General features: G+C 51.6%; 1 protein-coding gene across 2 annotated transcripts in view; it reads left to right on the top strand.

Annotated features, from left to right (window-relative positions):
• Positions 1–5,975: 5,975 nt before the first annotated feature.
• Positions 5,976–18,373, top strand: part of RSPO4 (R-spondin 4) — a 28,466-nt gene continuing 16,068 nt past the window's right edge. Inside the window, exon 1 of one of the 2 annotated variants that reach the window (XM_084645153.1) lies at positions 5,976–6,272. In XM_084645153.1, coding sequence (XP_084501279.1) covers positions 6,194–6,272 — 79 coding nt within the window. In that variant the 5' untranslated portion in view covers positions 5,976–6,193. Of the gene's footprint in view, positions 6,273–17,181; positions 17,638–18,373 lie in introns of those variants that run through there. The other variant, XM_084645154.1, reaches the window with a different exon arrangement.

Below are 18,373 nucleotides of genomic sequence, written 5' to 3'. Positions count from 1 at the left end.
GCAGGCCCAGGATCTCTGTTTCTAGTATTCTGACGCCCGTGTGGCTATGGAGACAGCTGTGAGCTGTCGGGAAATACTGGGTATATTGACGTGCAAACCAGCTGCATGGCGCACAACCCACTTTGCATCTCAAGTTCTCCTGTGCGACCACAGCCAGAGCCCACATTCAGGCTGCTAGTTCTGCATACGCATATGAGGAAAATGAAGTGGAGAAGTGTCCCCCAGGCCCATGCTGTTCACGCCCCGCAGCCCTTCCGCAGCATGGGCTGGGGCATCCGCAGCGGTGGAACACTGGCTCCTTTACATGTCTGATAACCCTGCCTGCGCGGGACACAGCCGCCCTTTTCTTCTCAGAATTGCTGCTGCCTACTGCAGAGGAGTTGCCCCCCCGGAGACTCTGCTATTGTTCTTTCTTGTTTCATTGTTTTCCCTTAATCTGATACAAAAGGAAGTGAGACTGGAGGATTCGCTTTGCTCTTTGTGTATGGGGGGCACCCGGGGCAGGATTTGAGATCAGGAGCTTGGTCACTGAGCAGTTAGAGAGCATGTGACCTAAACCAGCCAAATTCCAGGTGGACTTTGGGGACGCAGAACATGGCTGCTCATGCTGGAATTTTGCCAGGCCCGGAGGTTAACACACTTACTCCTCTGTAGAGTACCATGGGTTCTTTAGTCCTCACAAGGGTACATTTCCTGCAAAAGAGGCACCTTCAGCCATTCAGTGCTGCTAGCCATATATTGGAGCACTGGGTCTGGACTAAAGCATGGTCCCAGTTGAATCACCAGTCCCGCTTCCCAAAGCATGCATGGTAGAGATTCCTCAGTGCTCTCCCCTCGAAGGACTAGACAAGCCCAAATCCACTTAGTTCGAAAGAACTGACAGGATGACAGCATAAGGTGGCATAACCGTAGATTCTCCATCAGCCATCAGGGAAAGCATAAGAGGCTACATCTGTTTATGTAGGTGCTGGACTTTGTTCTTTCAGGAAGTATCAGAGGATTTTTAGCATAAGGGCCAATGTATTTTAAAGTGTAACAGGAGTTAAAAGCCTCCGTCAATGTGAGCGCAGAATGGAAATGCATTTAAGGACTTACCCCAACTTATCCCTTTTGAGAGATGGTTGTATTTTCCCCTCTGATGGGGGATTCTTGGTCCTTCTCAATCTATTCTGAATTTTCTGTGTGTCTGTTTTTTTAGGTTTCACAGAATTGTGGAGGCCTGGCCCAAAGAAAAATTAGAGCATCTTGAAACAGGAACCCGCTATGGTAAGAAAAGAGACAGTGGATGGCAAGCTCAGTTAGTTCAGTAAGTCCACTGACTCACACACCGTGCTGGATGGGATGGACTTACTCAATGAAGAGAGGCGTTTTCCTATTTGTTGAATTTCATTCACGGCTGCAGTTGAGTTCCACTTTCTCTTTCCCAAGAGCCATGGGGACTGCTGCTATTAAACATCCTGGCTCCAGTTTCAGGCTGGCTTCAACTCTCTTGCTCTGTAACACAACATTACCCTTTCCTGAATCACTTTGAAGACTGACCGGAAAATGCCAGACAATTTCAAGACCCAGGCTTCTTTGGGCCACCTGAAGAACAGAGAATTGGGAAGTGCAGCAAGCACCAGCCACTGCCCTTTTGGGTTTGGGTTCTGTGGTGATAGTTTGGCCAAGAGTGTCCCCATTCCTGGGAAGTCACATGGCTATCCTTACGAAAGCCTTGCTAGTCATGAATTCCTCCTGAGGGACTTGCTGGCTTGGACATCTGGAAGGGTCGCAATAAATGTCACATTAGTGGCAATCACAGGAAAGAACTTTATGTTGCATTCAAATTAGCTGTTTCATTATCCTGGGGAAGCTTTACAGGCAGAATCCTGCAACTTTTCACCTATTCCTACATGATTAACTATTGATGTAATTGAATGGACCATTGATGTCATTGAATGGACTTCAGGGAGGATGACTCACATGAGCAAGAATTACAGGCTCAGGCCTTAAATGCCAAGCAAAAATAATTTTAAGACAAGAGACTATTGCAACTGAACTTCCAATAGGTTTGGCTAACATCTTCCTCACTAGTCACTCTCTCATGTATTTTAAAATGGCTTCTCTCTTGTCAACGTCAGAGAGAGAAGTTGCCGCTTTGCGCCTCAGTTTGCCCAAGCTTTGAAATGTGTAAAATGCTCCTGACCTATCTTCTGGGGTGTTGTGCAACTTTGCAAAATGCTTTGAGATCTTTAGGTACCGGGTGCTAGAGGAGTGCAAAATATTCTCCAACATGCCATTCCCATTCACCCCATTGTCTGCAGATGGAAAAACTATAAGAGATGAGCACAAAACAAAGCTCTGAAGCTGAACACCCAAGACATTTGTGGGGCACAGAACCCACATCTGGATCCCAGTTTTGCACTCAGTCATGGCATATGGTACTGCGTGTAGATCCAGCACTGGCGGGTTTCTTGTAGGGATTATTAACTGTTACCTCTCTTGTATTTCCTTGTTTTGCAAAGTTTGAATGGACACATTCTCTTCCATTTGAAAATCCTATAAACTTTTTAATTTTAAAAAAGAAAGAAATGTGTTTGTACTGGATGTAATGGACATGAGCTTATTACCTCATTAACTCACCAGGCAACCAGCAGGTGTAAGTGCCCCGTGATGAAGCAGAGAAACTGCCTGCCAGCATGGCAGGGGTTGAAGAGGGCCTCTGGGCCCAGCTAGCCCTGCCCCCATTATACCTGCAGCCAGGCCAGGAGGGGGTAAAAAAGGAGAGAGAGGGGCCCAGATTGGGCTGACTGGTGAAGAGGCAGAAGCTGAAAAGAAGTGTCATTAGCTTGCTAGCCAAGCCAGTCACCAGGGAGCACGTTCTGTCTCCCAGTCAAGGGAGACTGTGGAGAAGCCACCAGTAACTGGGTGACTGTGGCCCAGAGACATTGTGGGGTTCAGCTGCACCAAACTCATGGCTACCCCACCTGAAGGTGCCTGGGACTGTGGCCAGGCACCACCCACAATCCATGAGAGGGCGCCACAAGAAGCCACCCAGAGAATTAGACAATAGGAGCCCTAATCCAAACTGAAGGGGCTCTGGTAGGAAGTATTCCAGGGCCGTGGCTTTAGACTCCCTGCTCCAAGTGCCCCCTGTTCAGGGGTCAACTCACACAGGGCCCTGGGCTGGGACTTGGTAGAGTGGGAGGGCACAGGTCTCCCTACCCCCTGCCTGAAAGACTGAGGCACCTTGGCCAGGGAAACAAGGGGCCAGAAGTCAGGTTCATCAACCACTAAGCCACCTGGCCCTCCAAGTACCCTGTTACATGCCCATCCTACCTTAACCACACCCACTGCCCTAGGCATGCGAAGTGACCAGGGTGCTGGATTCCACAGCAGCCAGTTCGAAGCTTTTAACAGCATCCTGTCACATACCTCCCCCTTCTATGTTTCCCAGCTCAGCTTGGGCTCCCCCTTTCCACTAAAGCTCAGTTTTCTCCCTGACAGAGCACTACCTTACTTATGGAGGCGGTGATCCCTCGCTGCCCCATGTCCCTTTGTCTGCCTTTCTGCAGGCCATTCTCCATCCACAGATGAAGTACTCCTTAGGTGGGGGTCTACCCCCACAACTCGGTTTTGTCCCACAGGTCATCACACAATGATGGCTCAGGATCTACCTCATCCCTTGTAGAGCCCGCTGGGGTTTCCTCCCCAGTCAACCCCTCACATGCTGACAGTCTCTGATCCCCTTTAGCAGTGAAGCCTTTGAGGTCACTCCCTCCTCCTGGCCCCCTTACTGGAGTATGTGGGGTTCACCTCCTGCCCTTCCTTTGGGTTGCCCTTGTGTGAGTGACCCCTGCTCCTTCACCCCCTTTTCCAGTTTCTCTTCTGCCCCAGTATTCTCCACCTGGGCCCCCCTTTCTTGGCTTGTTGTTTTCTGTTTAGGGTTTTCTGTTATCTACCCTTGTGGGCTCTGGGTCCCATGCTTAATCCCAACCCCTCTTTTTCTCACCCCTCACTGAGGTTCCTTCCCCCTGGCCCCAGGCCTTTCTTCTCCTTAAAAGGAATCGGTTCCAATCGGTCCCCAAGACTACAGGATGGGGAAAGGTTTCCACTACTCTGACCCTTTGGCTTCGGAGCATCCCATGTACCTCCAGTGGGACTATTGTCACTGGATAATTTTTTTTTCTCCCTGTGTACACACTCCATGCACATGGTTTCCCACTCCTGAAATCACTGCAGTTCTAGCAGTCTGCTCTGCAAGAGTGAACAATCAGCCACCAAATCAATAACCCTCACCTCTGGCCTTTTTCCCACCCTTACAGGGATTGTTTTTGCATCCTTCCCAGACGTCTCCATCACCACAATCCAGCTACAATATTCCCCCAGTCTGCATTCCGTATAAGGGCAGTCCCGCTTAATGTGGCCTTTCCCCCAACCCTGGTAGCAGGTAATATCTGGTTGATCAAAGTGGCCTATTTTGCCTCTTGTGTCCTCCCAGGCCTTCCTGTTTGAGGGATCCCATCTTCCCCCTTACCCCCCATTCCCCCATTGTGTGGGACAAGCTGCTTTCCTGGGAAAACCTGCCTCCAACGCACTCCTCAGCCAACTTTACCACTCCCTCCACCATTGCTGGCTGACGTCTCCTCACCTGGACTTTAGAGGTGTCTGGGAGGATCTGCATAACTTGTTCTAATATCAAGGCATCCATGATCTCTTCCACATGCTCCCCACTTGGTCTTAACCTTCGGTTGGCTCAGTCCTTCAACTTCTGCACAAATACTCTGGGCCTGACCCCCTAAGTCTACCTGACTGCCCTAAATTTCTCTCTGTACCTCTCAGCCAACAAGCCTACGCGGTCTAATATTGGCCTGCTCGTCACTCAGTGTAAGTGGCTTATGCTTCTCTCACCAGACAAAGGGCTAGCCATAATCCTGCATCCCCGGCCACACAAGCAGCAATTCTCTCAAAAGTCAATAGAAATGTGTCAGGACCAGCCCCGGGGCCCATTTTACAGAGCCCCAGCCCTCCTGACTTCCATTCCCCCCAGCCGGATTTGTCACATTTTGTATTAACTGCTGCACCTCGTGGGCTCCTTCAGGAATTCCTGAAACACCAGCTGTTGCTCCATCCACCATCCCAGCAGAACTTGTTGCTGGGCCTGCTGGTTTTGCTGGAATGCCAGAAGTGTCCCCTGCGCCTCCTTCTGTTGCTCTGCCGGCCGCCACATCAGCTCCTCAGTCTTCTCCAACTTGGCTGCGAAAGGGCTATGTGCCGGCAAACTCCCAGTTCAGAGACAAGGCTCAAAGAGACAAGCCCCAGGTTCTACAGCTCTCAGGGAAACATTTATTAGCAGCCTGGAAAACGAGGCTCAGCAACAGCTCTAAAGAGGACGGGGGGGCAGATCCTCTGGGGGTGTAAATTGGCCCAGCTTCATTGCAGTTAGTGGAGTGACAGAGGTTTACTCCAGCTCCAGATCTGGCTTGTAGATATTGTACCCTCCAGCCTTTGTCCCCAAGACACAGCAGATTTGTCATATGGTGTGTGGTTTAATAAATTAAAGTGATTAATTTTCTCCTTCCTAGAAGAAAGGCTAGAGAGACCAAAGCTAAGTCTGACTAATTCACACGGGCTGTCCCGCCTTGTGAGGGGAGCACCAGGATTCAAGGAAAGGGGATGAAACAAAGCTTGCCAGCACAGCCAGGGTTAATTTCCTTGACTCCACCCAGAGTTTCTGAGCAGTGGACTCTGCGTTGAACCTGAATTCTCAGGCCTGGCAGGGGTACAAGTGCCGTGCAGAAGCAGAGTGGGTCAGTTCCCAGCTGAGGTGGAGCCTGGAGCGTTTCTGAGTGGTAAACTCCAGCCAATTTGTTTGCAAGTTGGTTTGTTGCTGTGGGATATTTTGGAGGGGTGTGAGGGTGGGGGGTTGGGATCTGCATATAAAGGACAAGCTCCCTGGACCGGCCATCACTTCTGTGGCACCATGATCCCAGCAATTGACTGAGCACCACCTGGGTCTTCGATGCCCCATTCATGCCACCTTCAAGCTTTTCTGCATGACTGCTTGAGCCACTTGTGGGATGCTGTGAGCTCTGCTTCTGCAAGAGCCACTTTGTCTCCCTCGGCCGCCCTCGCTCGGTCTGTATCCGACAGGAGGCACCCCAGCTGCTTGGATGCTCTGATTCTTTTCCTGCCCTAATTTACTCCTGCCCAGATGCAGTGGATACTTTTCATGTTGCTGTTATTCATCAACTCCATGGAAATGCTCATGCAGAACAGAAGGAAGAAACAAGGTACAGTCCATGCTGCAGTTCGCCTTTCTAGCTTGATAGCAACAGGCAGAGCTGTGCTCGGGGAGGGCAGGCTGGGCTCGGAGAGAGTCTGAGCAACTGGAAGAATTGGCAGGTGGGGCAAAAAAGATAATCAGCTGGCAACTTTATTGCTCTAGGATGAGGGAGGCATGCAGGGGACATTTTAGTGGTACCTGGAGCTGAGCCAGCTGGTTAAGTTATAGGGGATGGGGCACTGAGCAATGCAAAATGAGAGGCCGGGGATAATTCACAACAGCAGACACAGACTTTGCCCTTTGATCCCTTGGTGCCCCCTCATCGTTAGCTGGCTCTCGTCTGGACTTCCCTGCTGCGTGGCGCTGCTGCGGGGCTAGCTCGGGCGGGGTTTGTAAAAGTGCCCGGAAGAGGCAAAGCACAGCGGGAGAGTGCTGTGTATTCTCGAGGGGGTCATTTGGGGGAAGAGGGGATGGATAATTTAGCTGGCTGTCATCTGGAGAGCGTGTCCAAGGTATCAGAGGGCAAAGCAATGGGTTTGAACTGGCCGGTTTTCATGGTGATTCAAAGTTTTGTGCAGAACCTCGTATCAAGAGTGGGGGAGCAACATCTAGCACTGCAGGTGGCCAGGCGAATGGCCATGCCATTGCAGAGCACTGAAATCCTGCGTACAGAAGCTTGGCTGCCCAGCCTCTCCAGTGTCAATATTGCTGTTTGGGTGGGGAGGGTGGGAAGGTCAGGGCCAGGGCGCCTCACTAAACAGATTCAAACATTTTGGTCCAAATTCATCCTGGGTGTCATCTCTGAGTCAACTGCACCAGGGATAGGTTTGGCTCTTTGAGGTAAGTGCTACTTTGGTGAACTCCCCTAGTCCGTTCCGTTAGCTGGAATTGATTGGGTGAAACAGATGTTTTCAGCCTGGCTTTGGGGACCACAAGCCGACTGCCGTCTGAAGGCTCTGGCTTTGCTCTTCCCAGCTGGTGTGACACATAGATCCCCCATGAAAGAACAGACCTGCTCAGAGAGACCATTCCTGCCGCAACTCTCTGCACCACCTGGCTGAGGAGTGGCCTCCTTTGGCATCTCCTTTCTGCCACTGCTGTACACCAGAGATGTCTTGCACTTCCATATGGTCAGAGCCAATGCCCAACACTGGGTGAAGATCACATTGTGTCTGGCTCGAAGCAGGGCAGGAAGCACCTCTCACCTGCACACGGGTAGCAAACTAAGGCCGTCAGACAGATCAGTCTGAATTCTGCAGCCATCAGGGCTGCGCCTGTTTTTATAGCTTGCCCTGTGTCCCGAGCAACTCACTTTTGTAATCAGAATCGGCTGGAGAAGTGACTAGTGTTAATGGGAAGAGGGCTACTCAGTTGTCTCCTGGGAGTAGAATCAAGGTTCTCTGGTTTTATTGTATGTTTTTGTAAGAGGTGTTGAGTTGACGGGCAGCTGTTCATTACGTGCTGTCCAAGACATATCCGTTACAAAGCCCTGTGATCGCACACGGCATGTGCCGACCATGCTGGAGGCATGTGCCAAAGTTGTTCATGTTCTGAAGATTCAATACAAAAGGCCAGATCCTCAGCTGGTGTCAATCCATGGGGTGTCATGGAAATCAATTTACATCAGCTGAGGATCTGGCCCACTGACTCTGTGGTGTAGATAAACAAACGGCGTCAGTTTATCTCGTATTTAAAATATTACACAACTGACGAACACAACACCATACCTAAGACAAATCAAGCAAAGTTCCCTGCACTGCTCATGGGAGAGACACAGGGAGTCCAAAGCTTTTGCTGCAGGGTCCAGTGATTGCCACTGGCTGCTATCATCCTGGCACGGGGGGATAGGGATCCTGGAGTCTGGTCCATTCTCAGGCTCTCCTATCGCCATTTTCTTTCATCCTTCAGCTGGTGTTGCATGAAGTGCGTTCTGAGAGCCAGCCAGTACCTCTGGGATAGTGTCTGGCTGCAGAGGCTAACCAGATGCCAAACGTTTCCTCTGAGAGCAGCCATGAGGCAGGCAAGCACATCTCTGGGATTCGGCATGAAGTCTGTTACGGGGGGCTTGTGAGGAGCCAGCCTGTAAAGAGAATTTGCTTTAATCAAGAGGCGCAAAATATGGGGCCAGATTTTGACCTCAGTTACACTAGTGTAAGTCTGGAGTAACCCCCTTAAATTCTACAGAGAAACTTTAAATTTATACCAGCATAACTGAGGTTAGAATCCAGCTCATTGTCTGTGATTGTGGGAGGGGTGTTTTCTGTAATGCTGAAAGGAATCTGGACTCCTGGGTTCTGTTCTGACTCTGCCACTGACTATCTGCCAGACTGTGGGCAAGTCACCTACCCTCCTCTGGGCCTGATTCAGATGTCACTTACATGGGTGTAAATCAGGAATTACTCTCTAGATGTGAATGGAGGTCCGGCAATGCCAACCCACTGCAAGGAAAATCAGAACTGTGGCTCAGCAAACCCAGGTGCCTTGGCTCCAGCCAACTTAGAAATAGCAAGACCTGATATAGTGAAACATCAGGGAGTGAAAGAAATATTTAAAAACAATTACTGATGATTCAGATGCCTGCAACTGCTCATGGGTCCAGGGTCCCCCTTATGGTTTCAGGGATTTGACCTCCAAACAGTTCTCAGCTATTGTCCACACTAAATTTAAACCTTCACAGATCCATCAGAGAAGGATAGCTCCAGCCAGCAGCTGCCCAGTGGTCCAGCAAAGGGAATTTGGGGAACAGCCCAAAAGGAAATATCCTGGGGGACAAGGAGAGTTCTATACCCATGGTGCCCAATTTCTCCTTTGAAGGCACGTTGGCTATTTATAGCTCAACTTCAAGCCACCATGTGGCCCAGATATGTTCCGTATTCAGGTTCAAGTAGATCACAGTGGTTGGTACAAATGATTCTGGGTGGCATACATTGAGCCGTGACTAGATTCTGAGGAACAGCTGCCCAAGACCAGAGCAGCAGGGCTATCGAGGGTCAGGACTGAAGTCCATTGGCAGAGTAGCGTAGCATGGGCAAACCTTACGCATTGCTTCCCTTACACGAGGCCAGAATTCTCAACCTCAAACACTAAGGGCCCAATCCAGAGCCTTTTGTGGCCAATGAAAAGACTTCCATTGAGCTCAGTTGGCTTCAGATCAGGCTTTACCTGCACACCCCGTGTTGTGTCTCATGGACTCCTAGACTGCCCACTCCTGTCACAGACCCCTGACCTCTGGCAGAGTCACTGAAGGCCTCAAAACATGGTTTAAAGACTTCAAGTTACAGAGAATCCACCATTTACACTAGTTTAAATCTGCAAGTGACCCCTGCCCCATGCTGCAGAGGAAGGTGAAAACTCCCCAGGGTCTCTGCCAATCTGACCTGGGGAAAATTCCTTCCTGACCCAAAATATGGCCATCAGTTGGACCCTGAGCATGTGGGTAAGACCCACCAGTCAGACACCTGGGAAAGAATTCTCTGTAGTAACTCGGAGCCCTCCCCATCTCGTGTCCCATCTCCAGCTGCTGGTGATATTTGCTGCTAGCTGTCGCAGTTCGGCTGGGTGCCACTGTAGGCATCTCATCACACCATCCCCTCCATAAACTTACCAGGCTCAGTCTTGAAGCCAGTTAGGTTTTTTGATCCCCCCGCTCCCCTGGGAAGGCTGTTCCAGAACTTGTCTCCTCTCATGGTAAATGGATCAAGTTTCCTTTCCATCCCTCCCTCTGTGATCTTTACGGGTGAGAAAGTGAGTCATCAGCTAGGTGTGGCTCTTGCTCCGTTGTATCATTGGCTCCCTCTGCTTGAGGGAGTCACTGAGATCCTTTCTGCTCTTCTTCCCTAGGGGCTCTTTTGCTGGACAGTTCCCCAGTAGCACAGAGCTGAGCAGAGAAGGTGCAGCAGCATGACCCTGGCTGCTGGATGTTAAAACAGAGCCTGAAGTGTCTGTGGGAACAGGCCAGCCCCAGCTGATGGGATCTGATTGGGTCCTGACCGAGAGCGAAGAGCAAAGAAAGACTTTTAGGCTTGTACAAATTGGTGCATTAGCCATGCAAAACGTCTCTTTGCTCTCTCAGCCAGCTCATGTACCAAATAGGGCTCTGCCCCAGCAAAGCACATACACTCCTGCTTAGCTTTTGGCATGTGAGTCATCTCACTGAAGCATGTGCTTAAGTGATGTGCTGGATCGGAGCCAGAATCCCCGATGCACTGACAGTCTCTGAGTCAATCAGACCAAAGACCTCACGTGCATAACTAAGTGCTACCTTGGGATTCTCGCATCCCTTTTTCTCCTAGCATCATCATCATCAACAGAGCTATGGCCCACCTGCAAAATGTGGATCTGACCCTAGACTTCACGCACCCCAAGGTCTGAGGGATCTGGGGCCTGGGGCTGTCATGGTGGGAGTTGTGAACTCCATGCACAGCTTAGGAGTGCTTGTGTCTGGGGGGTTGGATTGGGACCATCTCTAGTGACTCCATACCCACCCACCCATATACAAGGCAGGTGAGAGGCTTGCAACATAAGATCAATGCTTAAAATAACATTTCTAATTACAGTTGCTCCTTTTGGCATCAGTTATTTGTTTGCTGTCCTTACTCCTGCTCTCTCCTTTTCCACAGTTTCAAATGCTCTCATGCTGGCGGTTTCCATGTCTAAGAACATATAAGAAGGGCCACACTGGGTCAGACCAGTGGCCCATCCAGCCCAGTCTCCTGTCTTCTGACAGTGGCCAATGCCAGGTGCTTCAGAGGGAATGAACAGAACAGGGAATCATCAAATGACCCATCCCCTGTTGCCCATTCCCAGCTCCTGGCAGACAGAGGCTAGGGCACCATCCCTGCCCATCCTGGCTAATAGCCATTGATGGACCTAACCTCCATGAATTTATCTAGTTCTTTCTTGAATTTTTTCTATGGCTTCCTCCCATCGTTATATGCGTGGTTCCCATTCATGTTGTCAGGGCTGGTGCATACATCCCCCTCCCCACCTCAGTGCTTAGAAGGGACAGTTCTAACCATTGCATCTCACTTGTTCTGCTCTCTGTTGAAGTTACCAGCCTGGGCCTTGAATTTGCTGCTCCATTCCCTTCCCTCTCCCAAAAATTTACACTCCCCTCTCCTCCACTCTGGAGGTTTGGGTGAAATGGAACCTGACTCCGAACCACCCTTGGTTCAAGGGACAACTATGTGAAACCCACACCTTACCGATGGGGGCTGCAAAATCAAAACACAGTTTCCTCAGCCCATCCCTGCTGGGAACCAAGGGATGGTCCCAACCCCGCAGCCCTGGCTTCGGCACAGCTCCTTCTGCAGTCTATGAGCAAGGGCTGCATGGTCAACACACTCCAAAACTTTCCCCACATCTACAGATTCTCACCACGTTGGAGTCTGCACGAATCAGGTGTCCAGTGTAAATCAGGAGGAATTCCACTGAAGTCAGCAGAGTTATGCTGGTGTAAATGAGCCCAGGATCAACACCAACACTAATGTTTTGTTGCCCTTCATGTGACTTTAAGGGACACGGCCAAACTCACCAAGTAGGGTGGGCTGGTGCCCGAAAGGCAGAGGGCTCGCAACCAGGGACGTTACTCCAAGGCGCTTCCCTTCCACGCTGAGCACAGCTCGAACTCAGGAAAGGAAACCATTTTGTGATTTCTCCATGGCTGGGTCTATGCCACGAGCTAGGGATGTGATTGGCCCCCCTTGTGTTGCTCTCACGGAACCAGCGTGAGTATAAATAGCCCTGACAGAGGCAGTGGAGACGCGGCTGAGCTGGGCCGAGCACAAACCCGCTGGTTTCAGGCCGGTTTGTACACGGCACAGCTGGGCCCTGCCTCCACGACACGCCCCATGCTGCTGCTACACGGCTCTTTATACTCGTGCTAGGCCAATGAGAGCTAGTGTGAGCGTGTGTATGCAAGCCGGGCGTGAGCCCCTGAGACAGGGATGGCCCTGCACTCCTGTCTTCTCCTAGAAATGGCTTTGATACCCGCAGTCTGTAACACCACGGGATACTGTATTTGTGCTTTATCAACCATCACCCTCGTACAGCCCCGGGCAGTAGTTTTACAACCATAAAAGAGGGGAGAGATTGCTCCATGCAGAGATCTACCTGTACCCTGGCATGCCTCCACTTGGCTCAGCTCTCCTCTCCCAGCACTTCCTGCCTGTGCTCCTTTTCCACTCTGGCAGTTAACGGGCTAATTATCCCCTTAGCTCTGCCCCACTCAGGCTGAACTAGTAATTAGCCACCCCTCCCTTCAATCAGGCCCTCTCTGGGGGAACTAATTGGATTTACAATTACCAGTGCTGGCTCAGCTTCTGGTTCTCAGCACTGTCACAAGCCCATAGCTGTCACAAGCCCATAGCTCATAGTGGAAACGTAGTCTCTTTCAGCTGGTGCCATCCCAAGCTAGGCCAGGAACTCCAAACTTCTTTCAGCTGCTCCGCTCCCAGCTCCCAAACAAATTGTCAAAAGAGAATGCAAAAAATATCATAAAAACTGAAAAGCGCAATAGACACTTGTAAATCCCTCGGCATTTCAGTGAAGTCCCTCCAGCTGCAGCTAGGAATACGAATGTTGCAGGCATTTAGCAAATATGTAATGCCGACCATAACAGCTTAATGGGTCCAAGGTGCATTATTAACTGGAGGGGAAAGCCAAGCCATACTGAATCCTCGTGGCCACAAATGAACCTCCTCCCAGCACAGCGTGGTGCCAGTTTGAGTCCCTGGGGATCTGAAAAGGGGGCTGGGGAGAGATGGCAGCCGTGGCACATGCCTCCGTGTAAAAGAACCAAGGATAGGAGCCAGGACAGATGCTGCTTTGGGCAGTCAGCTGGAACGTGGCACCGGGGCCCTCGCCCCCAAGGAAGCTGCCGGGTTCTCCTGGGGGCTGCTTCCCTCGCTGTCAGGCAGCGCACGGGGGTCTTTGTGCTGAAGGCAGCTGCTGAGGTTTCACCTCCCTCCTCCTCTCACTGAGCAATGGGAATTGCTACATTTTTATCTGTACCTGGGGTTTCTCTATTGTCTTCAGAAGCTTCTCCCAGACCCCCACTCCCTCCAAAGGCTGTCCCACCGGGTGCGTGCGAGCAATGGCCCCCTCACAGAGAGATACTGTGCTGTCCCTGCCTCCGTCTGGGTGGTGTCCCTGGCCTGAGGAGCGTGGGGGGCTGGGGGCCAGCAAGCCTGACCACTGACACTCCAGGTGTGCCACGCGGCTGATGTCAGTGGAAGCTGGCAGGATTGGGGCCACAGACCCCTTCCCCCACCAGGGCCAATCCCATCCCCCTTATCCCAGCAGGGACCCGCAGTGGTACATCAGTTATCCCAGCTGTGTGGGCAAGGCAGGTTTCAACGTTAAAGGAGCTTAGGGCTGCTGGGCCGCTGCACCCGCCCCTGTTGACGTGGCTGGGACTGAGCTGGCCTCTGATGAACGAGAGGCCCTTGCAGCAGCTGTTGCCCTGTGGGTGCACAGTGTTCTCCCTGGTGGCGGTGGCTGGTGGGGGCTGTTCTTCAAGTGGCACAAAGGGAAACCAAGAGGAAAGGAAACGGAAAATGAATCCTGTTCACATTACACCTCCAGCCGGGACTGGCCCTTTGATTTGGCAATCACCAGCCAAATCCAAGGAGAGCCGAAGCCTGGCTCCAGCTGGAGGCGGGTGGAATGTGCAAGAACCCAGACTCGAAGCACGTCTTTGCTCTCTCCTGGCAGGGAGCTGGAGCGGGAGGGCTGCGTCGCACCAGAGCAATGGCCCAGTCAGGAAGAGGGGCGCGGTTTCCCTCTGCTTTTCCTCTCTCTACCCGTTCACAGATGCCAGCCATAATGTAGGAACTGGTTGGGCTCCATTCAGAAGGTGGTGTCCCCCTCTTCAGCCTGGAGAACCCAGGGAGCTAGACCTGCCAGCCTTCCCCAGCCCCGCTCTGACCTGCCTCTTTGTCTCAGCCGCCACTGCCCTCCCGGACCTGAGACCTCCATGCAATGCTGCCGCTGCTCCATGCATGAAGCCAGCCAGAGAACCGCACCTTCGTTCCAGCCCTTTACCCCCAACCTGCACTATCCCCCTGCGAGTCCGGCCCTGGCTCACCAGGTGTTCTACAGACCTCTCCCACCTCCTGCTCTTCCAGCCCTGAGAGCCTGAGAGTGGACGTGGCTCCTTGGAAAAGGCGGGCGGCAGCTGGTACGGAAGGGGCAGCGGGGGCAGCCCAGCAGCATCCCTCATTGCCCAAGCCCAGCTCACTTCTGGCAGCAGTAGCGCCTGGCTCGTCTGTTTGCGCGGTGGGCTCTTTGGGGCAGGGGCTGGATACTCCCGGTGGTACAGTAGCTAGCGGGAGGGAACATGATTAATGAAGGACATAAACCCCCCCACACACACACACACCCATCTGCTTTTGCTTTCCTGATACACTGTCCACCTGGTGACTGCCACTCGCCTCGCATTTGAAGCTGCTGGGGTCAGGGGAACCTGCATGGTTCCCCTCTGTAGTGATGACTCTCCACTGAGGGCCTGATCCAAAGTCGGTGGGAGTCACTGATCTCAGTGGGGTTTGGATGCGGCCCTGCGTGAAGACGGACTGACGACGGGAAGCACGTGGGCTGCCGTATAACTGCTTTGGAGCAGATGCCAGTGCTGTTATTCTGAGCCGGATACTGCCCAGGAAATGGGACCAGGTCTGGAATGCCAGCTGGCTGCAGGGTGGGGGCATGTTGTAAAGGACAGTCACACTGGTGGGGCGGGGGGGAGTAAGGCTAGAGATGGAAGCACCAAGGGTGTGCGGCTATTCGACTCTAAGTTCTTTGGGGTAGTGACTTTATCTTCCTGTAGTGCCTGGACACTGGGGCCTGCATCCTGACGGAGGATGCCAGCAGCTATGGAAAGCCGGGTGATAGATAATAATGGTGATAGGCTCAAGCTGCCAGCCCCACTCTGGGTGTGCAAACTCCACTACAAAATGGTTCTGGAGGAGGATTCCTTTCTTCCTTAACTGGGATGTGCTGTAACCCACATTACAGACCGCTGGGAAACCCGTATCAAAGATCCACCCTTGGGAGACGCAGCCCCTGCCTTAAACGACCACCTCACTGCTTTTCAGGCTCTCCACAAAGTTAAACCACAAGAGTCTGGTCCCTGGTAAAGCAGCATCCTCTCCCAGGAAACCTGCTGGGGCATTCTGGACCCCTGCCTTAATGCACAGACAGGACAGATCCACAATTTGAGCACAATACTCTGCCCATTGCACAGAGTTGGGTACTGCTTAAGTAAAATCCCAGGCAACATGTAGCTCATAATAAGCAATTTGCAAACACCTAGAAGATAAGAAGGTGATAAATAACAGTCAGCATGGATTTGTCAAGAACAAATCGTGTCAAACCAACCTGATTTGGGTTTGTTTAGTCTGGAGAAGAGAAGACTGAGAGGGGTCGTGATAACAGTTTTCAAGTAAAAGGTTGTTACAAGGAGGAGGGAGAAAAATTGTTCTTCTTAACCTCTAAGGCGAGGACAAGAAGCAATAGGCTTAAACTGCAGCAAGGGAGGTTTAGGTTGGACGTTAGGAAAAACTTCTTAACTGTCAGGGTAGTTAAGCACTGGAATAAATTGCCTAGGGAGGTTGTGGAATCTCCATCATTGGGGATTTTTAAGAGCAGGTTGGACAAACACCTGTCAGGGATGGTCTGGATAATACTTAGTCCTGCCATGAGGGCAGGGGACTGGACTAGATGACCTCTTGAGGTCCCTTCCAGTTCTATGATTCTATGATTCTAATCAGCATCACATTTTGGTCTCACTTATGACTGGAGAAGCTAGCAGGCAGATCAATGTCTTGGGAACATGAAAAATCTGTGTTGATAACACATGTGCCTTTCAAATGCTTTATAGGAAGAAAGGGGCTTATGGGTGTGATGCTGATCCTGCTTACACTAGTAAATCAGGAGTAGCTCCTTGGACATCAGCAGCATCCTGCCGGTGGACAGTGGGATCAGAATCCGGCTGTTTGTATTTTAACTGGTTACGTTTTGGTATCAAGTGTGGCTTCATCTTCTCTGAGATCTTTGTCAAATAACATCCCCTGGCACGTGGAGCAGAGCCCCCTTTTCACTGGTTCCTTGGTTCACTTTACATGACTTTCACAATCTGTTTCATTGGCTTTAAACTCTATTTTGCTGGGACGCATCGGAGCCCTGGGCTGGGCAATCAGGACAGCAGGAAGCTACATTCTGTTTAAGAGCAGATCCCATTGTTAAAGTTGCTGATGACCTTTTCATGGTTCTTTACACTACAAAAACCTGTCTGCACGTTCCATACTATCTGTTGTAGCTCTATGCATGGTTACTGCATGCAAACACATGCAGCTGCAGCGCGGTTTAAGTGGCGGATGCAACGAAAGTGCCCAGAGAATCAAGGGCCTGATCCAAACCTCTTTGAAGGGAAAGGGAAGTCTCCCAACGGACTTTGGATCAAGCCCCAGAGATATTAATCTAGATACTCTCTCAGCCCCTGGAATTTTTATTTTGCCCTTTTAGCTTTTATTAAGCTTTGGCTCTGTGAAAAACCTGGCTTAATGCAGTTGTGATGAAGTGGGACTGTTCTTAATGTTTCCTCTGAATAGTGTGGGGGTGCCTCAGTTTCCCCTAGGCAGTTCTTAAGTATCTAGGGGGTGGAGTAAGGGTGTATGATCATTGCAGAGCCCTAGAGGGCATGTGTGTGCAGGAGTCTGGACCCAGAGAATGGCCGACACCCTGTTTCCTGGCAACTGATGGCCTGGGCCCTTCCCCCCCTGCAAGGTGAGAGCTGAAGGGTTGGAGAACAAAGGAATCAGGTGACCTCCTGGCCCGGGGAAAGGAACAAAGCCCAGAGGAGGAGGGGCTGGAGGGGGTTTTCAGTTTGGGGCTGGCTGGGACATGGAGTGAAGTGCAGACGTGGTTGTCTGGCTCACTGCCCCCCAAAATGGACCCAGCTGAGGGGTCCCGTTCTCTGCACCTGCAAGCTCTGTTTTAGACCATGTTCCTGTCGTCTAATAAACCTTCTGTTTTGCTGGCTGGCTGAGAGTCACGTCTGACTGCGAAGTTGGGGTGCAGGACCCTCTGGCTTCCCCAGGAGCCCCGCCTGAGCGGACTCGCTGGGGGGAAGCGCACGGAGGGGCAGAGGATGCTGAATGCTCCGAGGTCAGACCCAGGAAGGTGGAAGCTGTGTGAGCTGTGTGTCCTGAAGACAGGCTGCTCACAGAAAGGCGACTGCCCCAGAGTCCTGACTGGCTTCATGGGGAGCAGTTCCAGAGCATCGCCCAGGGACTCCGTGACAGCAGTAAGATCCATTACAGATTGAATCAGTGCTTGGAGGCACACCGGCACTTCTGGTGCAGTTACTGCAGAACGTAAGATTTCATTACACATATTAAATGTCTTGCTCTTTATATGAGCAAATGCCCCCAAACCCTTCTCCATGTGACTGGGCGCAGTCAGAGGCTCAGCTCGCCGTTTGGGTGTGCTTGTGCAGTGCCGTTAGACGATGAAGTAGGAGTGCATTTTTGTACCTGGACGGGGGCCTCCCTTTTAATATGTTTTAACTACCCCATTGCTGGTCATTTCAGCAGAGCCATCCAGTGACTCTGGCATTGTGGTTTGGGGTTGTGGGTGGAGCCTGAGTAGAATAAACTCAGCTGTATCCCCATCCCAGTCTGGGTTCTATAGAAGATATTCAGGGGCCTTGGGATCATTTGTGTCCTAAAGAGCTTCACGGCCACAGGGATTTTAGCCAGGGGCTGCACGTTTTCACACCCAATTGTGCCCACATTTCGTTGCACCCACAAATATGGAAACACACCCATTTTGCACATGTAAATCAGGCAGCTGGGCGGCCAGATAGCAACTTGTGTATGCAAGTTGGGGATCCACATGTGGCGAATGAATGCACAGTCCCTTCTGAGGTCCCAGTCGGTTCCATGAGCCAAAGGGGGGCTTCAGAGGCAGGGGCTGACAAGGTGCCTGAGGCAGACAGCCTGAGTTCCTGAATGAGGCCGTTAAACTCGAGGCAGGTCGGGCCAAGGCTCTGAGAGCTGGCTGAGGCACGATGCAAAGGTAAAACCAAGCCGCTTGGATTCTGCTCTGGGG

This window comes from Lepidochelys olivacea (genome assembly GCF_965140295.1).
Source record: "Lepidochelys olivacea isolate rLepOli2 genome assembly, chromosome: 13".
Classification (NCBI taxonomy): domain Eukaryota; kingdom Metazoa; phylum Chordata; order Testudines; family Cheloniidae; genus Lepidochelys; species Lepidochelys olivacea.
Note: the sequence above shows the minus strand (reverse complement) of the source record. Positions and strands in the feature narration are given on the sequence as shown.